General features: G+C 38.6%; 1 protein-coding gene and 1 pseudogene across 1 annotated transcript; both read left to right on the top strand.

Annotated features, from left to right (window-relative positions):
• Nucleotides 1–394: 394 nt before the first annotated feature.
• On the top strand, nucleotides 395–1,188 carry LOC116254356 (heat shock cognate 70 kDa protein-like; annotated as a pseudogene).
• Nucleotides 1,189–2,797: 1,609 nt separating this feature from the next.
• LOC116254836 (DNA replication complex GINS protein PSF2) lies at nucleotides 2,798–9,276 on the top strand. The gene is made up of 8 exons (XM_031630440.2): nucleotides 2,798–2,907; nucleotides 3,291–3,365; nucleotides 3,506–3,620; nucleotides 6,353–6,452; nucleotides 6,553–6,583; nucleotides 6,696–6,788; nucleotides 7,462–7,611; nucleotides 8,918–9,276. Exons 1-8 carry the CDS (start codon nucleotides 2,860–2,862, stop codon nucleotides 8,936–8,938), a joined length of 633 nt encoding a protein of 210 aa, XP_031486300.1. The 5' UTR covers nucleotides 2,798–2,859; the 3' UTR covers nucleotides 8,939–9,276.
• The last annotated feature ends 349 nt before the right edge of the window (nucleotides 9,277–9,625 follow it).

Here is a 9,625-nt window from a genome sequence, read left to right as displayed (position 1 = left end):
TGTCAAATGGACTATGAAAGTCTAAATGATCTACTACTAGGTCTCCCATTTCTCAACCTTGATGAACTGAATAAGCAATGGAGTTGGTTCAAATACTTGAGAGTTTGGGATGGATCCTTACATAAGACATGAGGAAAAAAAAAGTTCCATAAATTTTGAGAAGTATACGAAAAACTAGATGCTCGAATTACTTTATTTAGAAAAAGATGGAACTTAATTGATGATGTATATAAGCATTATAGAAGTACGTTTTAGGCCAATATCACTACTTTGGTTGTGAATGGTTGGATCAGGCCAAGTGAGTTTAATCACTCGATTCACTCGAAAATGCAATTAAAGTGACACTTCTATATATCCGCCCTCTAATTTTCTTATAACTTCAATCCTTATTGACATGTCTGTCAGTGGGGAAAGAAATTCAAATCATGAAGTGTGGACAGTGATCTTAAAGGTGAACCCCAGGGGCGGCCACCTTACATTATTCATGGATGAGGTGAACATGGTGAAGGACAAGAAGAAGGAGCTGCGCATCACTAACGAGCCCACAGCTGCTGCCATCGCCTATGGCTTCGACAAGAATGCCGAGCACGCGGAGAAGAAGAATGTTCTTGTGTTCGATCTTGGTGGCCGCACCTTCGATGTCTCTCTCGTCACCATAAAACGGGGTAACATCGAGGTGAAATCCGCCGCCGGAGAAACCCATCTTGGCGGGGAGGAGACTTCGACAACAGAATGGTGGCCCATTTTGTCAAGGAGTTTAAGGAGAAGCACAAAAAGGATATCAGCGGAAAAGTGAAGGCGCTCAGGCGACTCCGGACATACTGCGAGCGGACCAAGCATGTTCTCTCGTCCACCGTTCGCACCGCCATCGAGATCGACGTCCTCTATGAAGGGATTGATTTCGTCTCCAGCATTACTCCAGCCAACTTTGAGTAGCTGAACATGGACCTGTTCAAGAAATGCATAGTGCCGGTCGACAGATGCCTGCGTGATGCTAAAATGTAGAAGAGATCGGTCCATCAGGTCGTTTTAGTCGGTGGGTCGACAAGAATTCCGATGGGGTAGCAACTCTTGCAGGAGCTCTTCAATGGCAAGGAGCTCTGTAAGAGCATCAATGCCAACGAAGCTGTTGCTTATGGTGCTGCCATTCAAGCGCCCACCTTGAGCGGAAGGGGCCACGCAGTTTAATGTAAATCAAGATTAAGTTTAATGAAATGGCCAGCTTCCAGTGACATTCTGAATTGCAGAAAAAGGCACTCCTACAATTTCAAGAAGGCCCATCTTTGAAAGCTTGCGTATATTTTTTTAGTTGTGAATCTTGTGATTCCTTTCCCCTCTCTGAAGATGGCCTAATACCTGCAACTAGCTTAGAGAGTTCAGACAACGGACTTCACTACGGAATTCTTGTTGCCATTGGTAGGCATTGACAGTTTCACCATGCTCTCTGCTACAATTACTAAAAATTGAAGAGGACAATTCCCCCCTGCACTAATTGTTATCACATTTAACCAAAGGCTGTAAAAAGATATACTTCGTATAATTTGAATAATGGCATATCCTGTTGTGCTTTTATCACTGTGATCAAGTTAATGGATGAAATTATCACGTTGTTCTTGCGCCTAACAGGGGAAAAGAAAAAGTAATGAACAAACAAAGAGTCTAAATGGAGTAACACCATGAGATCAAACTATTCAAATCGATCGAGTAATTCGAGTTCTCTTCATTCAAGAGCTCCCAAAAGTTCAAGAACCGTATATATATTCATAACCTTTGTTCCATCTCTGCAAGGTCGGCCCTTCAATTCGTTGAGTGATTGAAAGACACGAAATGGATGCATTCGGTCTTTCTTATAACGATTTGAAGTAGAAATATGAGGAATTGTTTCCATAACATGTACCTCTTCTTTATCGTTGAGCTGCATGATCAACATGAACAGGCAAAAGGAAAAGGGATGCCATGTCTTGACTAAAAAGACGCCTCTTAATTGGTTTCCTGAAAAAAAGCAAAAAGTTGGTAATTCTCGTACGAGCTAATGTCATCAGGTCCGAGAGACCATGCATGTGAAGGATGCTTGAATAAGCTTCAAATTGAGATACATAAAGATTTCTGTGAATATGAACTAATATAACGTGTCGCAGGGCACTGTGAGGTGCATGACACTCGATTGTAAGTTGCAAGCTAGCTACAGTTTCATATATCTACCACAAACAAGATCCCTCCTAAAATTTCTAAACCTATATTAGTGGATGCATTGAACTTTTTTCTAGCTAGTTCCACCATTGATGAGACTGTTTTCATGTTCTTGCTCACATGGTGTTCTAAGTCATATGGATACTTCAGTAATGTCCACATAGCATGCTGGGTACTTGGATACACTTGATAACTTGTAGTTCGAAACTGATCCAAACCATTTTTAGTTTTAAATTGACATGCAATGTGCTTATTTGTATCACTTGTTTATTTGAATATTGCTTTCATTTGATTTTTTGTGTTATAAGTATACACTGTCGTTGTTTTCATGCCCACATGTTTTTAAAGTTATTGTGTCTGTACCCATATCTTTATATTCATATCTGATGTGACTTACATACATTAAGAAACCTTTCCTGCTTCGATCAAATGAAGCATAAAACAGAGAAATCCATGAGCAATTCAATGAATGAAATGTTTGGGCTATTTTAAGAGATCGTCGTCTGAAGGAAAGGGGCGCTGAATCGAAATTTTCCCAAGAGCAAGAGCCACCCGTTTAACCCGACCCGAATCCGACCCATTTGGGCCCCGGGGCCCCGCCCCCGTTCCCGCCCTCTTAAGTTTGGCGCCACCCTGAAAAGTTCACCAAGCCGAGACGCCGGCGGGGAGATGGCCGGCCAATCCGATCCTTGTCTTTCTTTGTTCTCTGCTGCCGAGGTCTGTCGCTTATTTCCTTTCCCTTTTTTACGTTACTCCATTTCCGTCTCGCGATTTACATTTTTTTTTGGGGATTTGGTTTTTTTCCCCTTTTGATGTATATGTATCTTGTGTTCAATTTAGTTCGTTGTTTTCAGATTTTGACATTGCCGATTCTCTTTTAATCTTTAGCTTATGGTTTTGAGTCCCATTTTCTTGTTTGTTTGAGCATTCCTCGTAGCCTGTTTGATTTTTTCCTTTTTTCGTTGCTGAACTCTTCGGTTTTGTTTCCTCGCTTCTATTTTACCTGTGTCTTTTATATGCCTGTTTTTGCTTAAATTTTCGTTCATATTCCTTATATTCTTCATCCAACGAAATTTTGTGACTGTCCTGTGGAAATTCAGGTTGAGTTTATTGCGGAAGATGAGTTGGTAGATGTTGTTCCCAATATGAAGATGGACGCCCTCCATATGTTCTGTGTAATTCCCAAGGAGACTTTTTTTTTTTCATTTATTTCTGAAAATTTTTGGTCTTCTTAAATCTTTGAGATTTTGTTCTTCATGACCTTCATATATATAAGAGGTCTTGGATTGATTTGCTTTTGAATTGTTGCAATCAGGGCGTTTTTGGGCCATTCTATCCACAAATAGCTGCCAAGGTGCCACTGTGGCTAGCAGTTGCCCTGAAGAAGCGAGGAAAGTGTAGAATTCAACCACCTGACTGGATGAGCATTGGTAACCCTTCCAAATTGGATGTGTTTATTGCACCTCTGTTATAACTGCTTTATAGATTATACTCCTTTGATGAACTTAGTCGTTTGGCATTTTTCTTGGGTGCTTTATTTTTCTTCAAGACATCTTACAGTATCAGTATTACTAACCTAATGAATGAAAAATGTTGTGGAATTTAGGATTCTTGACTTTCTCTTTTAGTTCTATGACAATGTTACCCAACTACTACCTAAGCATTTTCGTTTGATGTTGTAGATACCTTTTTGCTTTGTGTGTGTTGTCAATTTAGCAACTGACTGGCCGACTAGTTTGCCTAGTCAGTGATCAGAGACTAGTCCACAAGGTTTTTAGATCTTTGGTGTAGTTGTTAGTTTTCTTTTTTTTTTTTTCACATTCTTGTTAGTACCTATGTGTAATGTGTGTGCAACTGTGCATGTACGCAAAGATAGTTGGACCCAAACTGAGAGTAGCCCGACTAGCTAGTCCTTCTAGGACCCTGACTGAATTATGTCTGAATTCTAATTTTGAAAACATGTATTTCAGTTCATTGTCAGTTTTCTGTTTCTTGCTCATTACTGTTTCTTTCACTTGTTGCTATATCAAACTATATAGTGCTATTGATTCATCATACATCCACTAAATTTTTGTGGAGATCTGTGAAAGTGAATTGTCATAGTAAAATGCAACTTAACAGAATCTTGTTGGTATGGAGTTGAGGACCCAACAAGGCTTGCTTCCTGGAGGCATAGTTGGCAAACTCGAGAATCGGGCTCGGATTGGCAGCCAAACGGGTCAGCTTCTCAGTGGGTTGACTCAGTGACTTAGCCGGGCCAAGTACTAAGAATCGGACTATCGACATGCAACCGAGTTACTTGACTATAGCTCTCTCTTTTTTTCTAATTTTTCCCAAATGATATAATTAACTATTCAATGCTTAAAGACTTGGTGAAATCATTAAAATATATAAAAAAAAGGAGATATGTTCTCCCCGGTATTGGGAGGTCACCGATGGCCCGAGCGACCACTTTCGGGGCATCAAAGAGAGAGAGAGAGAGAGAGAGAGAGAGAGAGGACGAGGCTGGTTTGAGGTCTTAGGCTTGGGGGTTGTCAAAAAGGCAAAAGCCCCCAACAAATGGTCTGCCGTCCATCATAAAGGAATATATATATATATATATACACAACCAACCAATTCAACCTCCTCCTTTTTTGGTCTTGTATATACATATATATAATCAACCAATTCAGCCTCCTCCTTTTTTTGATCTTTCCATATTGATGCAAGAAAGAAAAATGGAATCGAAATCAATTTTTATCATTAACTTAGTTTTATATCGCCAAAACTCAAATTGGACTTGACTCGGCTGAGTCAAAAGAGTCAGCCGTATCTCGGCCTAGTCAGCCGTATCTCAGCCAATTCTTGGTGTGGATCACTGGGGTCCTAACCCGTGACCCACTAAGTGAATGACCCCTTTCCGACTCGGGTGATTCCCGAGTGGGATCGCCGAGTTTGCCAACTATGCCTGGAGGGTTATCAACCTCTCAGTAATGCAAACAATTTTGTTAAAGGCCAGAAAAACACTCTATCTTCTGAATGTAAGTGTGCTAGGAGTGCACATACTATGATGCATAGAATCTAATCAAAGAGTAAGATGCATATGGTAAGTCAAATCAGTTGCCTACTATTGTCAGCAGCTTTGCACATTTAGGATTTTATGTTAATCAATTGCTTGTTATTCTAAGTTGATTCACAATTCACATGATGCATGCCTCTTGTCATGACAAGAGATAGTATCTGCAGAGACAAACTATGCTTCTGCTGAAATAGCTTGCGGCATGTTTTGATAGCCTTAAATGTCCATATGTGCTTGATGTTGCTTGTTGAACCCTATTAGGTGTTCTCAAAGTACTGCCTACTACAATGCACATATGGTTAAAGTGATTATTGAAAGTTAATGCTTTTCTTGAGATGTTGTAACTTCCTGCGTAGTTAAATAACTTTCCTTTATGTATTGGACTTTATATGTAGTTGTCACATTTGAGGAACATCAAGTCAACTGTACACATGTACGGACATGTGTAGTGTTGCATGTCATTTGAAAATATGTGTCATGGGACATGTTTATTCATTTTGGAAATGTGTAGATACCATTATATTGGTAGAAGTAGAACAACTTACACTAGATTTTGTACAACTGTGTTCTCCTGAGTCCTGACTCTTGTATTGTTTGATCTCCTACTTCTATGCTCATGCTTTTCTGCTCCCTTATTTTTATATTTCAACAACTTTAATGTGCCCATATATTCTATGCACATTAATTACATGACTAGTTTCATTTGGGTCTAATGTGACCTAAAATCCACTACCCTTAGAATCATTTGACACTTTCAGCAGAGATGAATTCTAGTATAACCTTGAGCAATTTTTTCTTGTAACTAAATATGTTCATCTTTTCATACTTGTCATGAGCTGTTCCACGATTTTCTCAACAGACAGAAACAACAGAAGGTTTGCTCATAGCTGGCTGTATAATATGTTGCTTACAGTTTATCTTGGAAATCTTTGCTTTCTGTTAGGGTTGCTTGTAGATTTTGAGATTTAGACTAGGAAAAAGTGTTCACTGGATAGCACGTAGGCGTAGCAGATTCCAATCAAGTTTTGTTACTATTTACAAATCATTTTATCAATACGTTTACAGGATGATTTACTTTTCCTTGTTTTTTGATATCTGGACCAGAAAAATTGACACATGTCTTGGATGCTGAGCGCGAGTCCCCTAGGGAATTCCAGCCATTGCCTTTTCATTATGTTGAGATTTCAAGGCTATTGTTTGATTAGTACGCCATCTGCACTTTTTCCTTTTTCTTTCAATATTAGTACAGGGATTCTTACAGCTTTTTTGCACCTTTTGGTGGGAAATATCTATCTGAACATCAGTGCTCATGATGACATACCAGAAATGTGTTTGGTGAGCTCCACAGTTTGACTGTTCTCTTTATCCTTGTTTACTTTTTTCTTTTTTATTGGTAAATTCTGTCTTTAGGTTCTGTGGAGGATGTACTAATTCAACTTCATGATAGGTACGATCTGCACTGGAAGACATCAGAAATGTTAGATTTCACAAGGTTGAGAATGGCTTAGCTACAATTTCTGATCGTACTCATGCTGTGAAGGTAATAACTTTTTCTGTCACACGGTTGATTTCATGTACTGCACATACTCAGTTTTACCAGTAATGATGCCCAGCAAATCTCAGCATAGCAGGTTGTCACAGTTTGCGGGTTCTACCTTGACATGCTGGTCCTTATGGACAACTTAACCAAGCGTTATTGGACAACACAACTTAATGCCATTATTTAGTTAGAAAACCCTGGACAATATGATAGTTTACTATCCCTTGAATCTGAGTTGTGCCAAATTCCTCTAGTACATATCTTTTCATCTATGCTTTAGGATAATCACTTTGTGCTTCTGACTGCATTATATTAATCAGTTTTTTGTGAAAGAGCCCTTTAGTTTGTCATATCTTGATCCTGATTTATAATGGTAAACGAACGAGAGATCAGTGCACAATTGGATAATGCACCCTTGAATTATAACAAACTGAATTTTTAATATGTGAGCAGCATCATAATGTTGTTTTGTATCTCTTGAGGAACATATTGTGTACGTAAAATCAGACTACTCTACCTCATGCTAATGAGCTTGGAACTAATAACTAATGGACAAATTGGAAATTTGCTATTGCTCCTTCTTCAAGGATGACTTCTTGTCTCTATCTCTGCTAGTTCAGGTGGATCTTTCCTAATTCCTTATGCTCACCTTGGATTTGTTTATTTTATGCAGTTAAAAAATCTCTCTGCAATGGAAGTGAACATAATACGTCCTTTCATCATCAGAGCTTTGCAGGCTTTCTATAAACATGACAGTCCTGAGATGATACACCAACCAACGTCACAAGATAACAGGCCACGAGTAGCTGATAATGCTCCACGTGTAAGTACTGAGGATTCTTATCTTTTTTTCTTTTCTCAGAAAGGATATCAATCCTGGAGATTAATTTACAATGGCAGATGAATTTTCTGCTTGCAAACAATTTTTCCTTTCACTCCCTATTCCCTAAGCTTCTTCTGGTGTCTGTCATTTACTGGTAAAGCTGAAATGGTTGGGCTTGATAAAGAGAAGCAGAAATATGGCCTGAAAAGTGATTTGTGCCCTATCCAGAGTAGCGCGACCTACCTTTGATGCTTGATTTGTTTCTTTGGATCATAGGAGATGGTTTTTCCTTTTTATTTTTTTATGGCGCAAGCAACTCCATCTTTTTCTGGTTATTATGAACCAGCATTCTCTTCTGTTTCATTGTTGGGGCCATACAATCTTTCATCATCATGAATTTCTACCATCTTCTTCTGTATATATTTGTAGGCCAGTTAGATAGTTAATATCGTAATGATTATTTGTCACTCCTAATATGAGTTTCACTTTACTTCTTTCCCCTTTCCTGACTGGGGTTTCACTTTCATGATTTAAATTTTGATTAGGCCAGGTATCCACTGTTTGTTCATGTCTAGGTTGTCCGTAGAAATGAACATATTAGAGAATTACGAGAAGGTGCACATCACAACTAGAATAACTATGGACTTTCATATATTCCAAAAATGTATCGGGTAAATATATCATCTTTGTACACCAAAACTTAGTCTGATGGACACTTACCAATAATGCACAATCTTTGAATTACATGACTGCTAGCCAGTAAATTTCTGTATCCACCAGTGTTGCTAATATCAGTCCATATCAGCCAATACACATCATATCAGGCCCTTGCCAAGGTGATACTTGGCCAATACGGGTTTAGATTGTTCTTATTTTTAAATTAATTTAAAATATTTTATAGCATTTAAAAATTATAAATAGGGCATACAAGCCGATATGCAGCAATGCATATAGGCCGATCTCCTATATCAGTGACCAAACTGATACAGCACTGAGACCATATTCACATCTTTTATTTCGTTGCTAAGAAGTAAGAACTTGTGCTTCATTAGGTATCATATTTCATATAATTTCTTTCCTTTTCTTTCCCCTTCCCAATTGCTTGTTCTTGGCATCAAATTTTATAGACATCATGATCCTTGGCTATTGGTACATAGTGGTGCACTTGCATTATTTTGCACTCATTTGGTTTTTGTGAACTTTAAATTTACGTGATAGAAGACATGTGGTTACTGTGGGAACGTGCATCATGTTCCTAACCAAGCAAATTCCTCACAGCTGACCATACTTTCCCTTTGTCGTGTAGCGTACTCTGCGTCCTCGATAGATGCTGATGGCTGCCACTCTTCTGGTGTCCTTTTAACAATGACTAACTGGATGATGATGTTGATAACAATGACTGACTGGATGAAAATGTTGATCTATTCCTTGGAGTAGCTATTGCTGCCAATCGTTATATGTATCATGGTATGCATATTTAGACTTACGTCATCAATCATGGTACCTTTTGCATTTCAACATATTGAGATGCCATATTATTGCTTTTTCATATTTTTTTCATGCTTTTTCTCTAGATTTTCTGCCACTTTGACAAGACAATCTTGTCTACCTGTGTTTTCTTATATTACTACTGCGAGCTTGATAGCATTAGTTTATTCTTACTTAGTTCCTCATTCTTGAGTACGGTAATGTTTATCCAGCCATAGACTTGGGTGTTAAGTGGGAGCTATTGGTTGAAATACACGAGTTTATGAGTTGTGTTGGATTTTGGTCAAACTAATTCGGCGGTGCCTTATTTAAGGAGAATGGAAATCACAAGCATAAGAATTTGGTGAGGTCATAGCATTTATTTGGTATTGGCGGCCAAAAGTGGTACTGTCAATAGCTGGGGTTTCACTATTCTAATGCACAAAGTCCTCTAAGGACCAGAGTGCTTTTATAAGTATCGCGACAGAGAAATAGAAAGGTAACATGCGTCGGATGGTATTTGCGCCTTCCTGCATTATATTATTTC

Source organism: Nymphaea colorata, chromosome 5 (assembly GCF_008831285.2).
Source record: "Nymphaea colorata isolate Beijing-Zhang1983 chromosome 5, ASM883128v2, whole genome shotgun sequence".
In the NCBI taxonomy this organism is placed as follows: domain Eukaryota; kingdom Viridiplantae; phylum Streptophyta; class Magnoliopsida; order Nymphaeales; family Nymphaeaceae; genus Nymphaea; species Nymphaea colorata.
The sequence above is the reverse complement of the archived record's forward strand: the minus strand, read 5'-3'. Positions and strand labels throughout refer to the sequence as shown.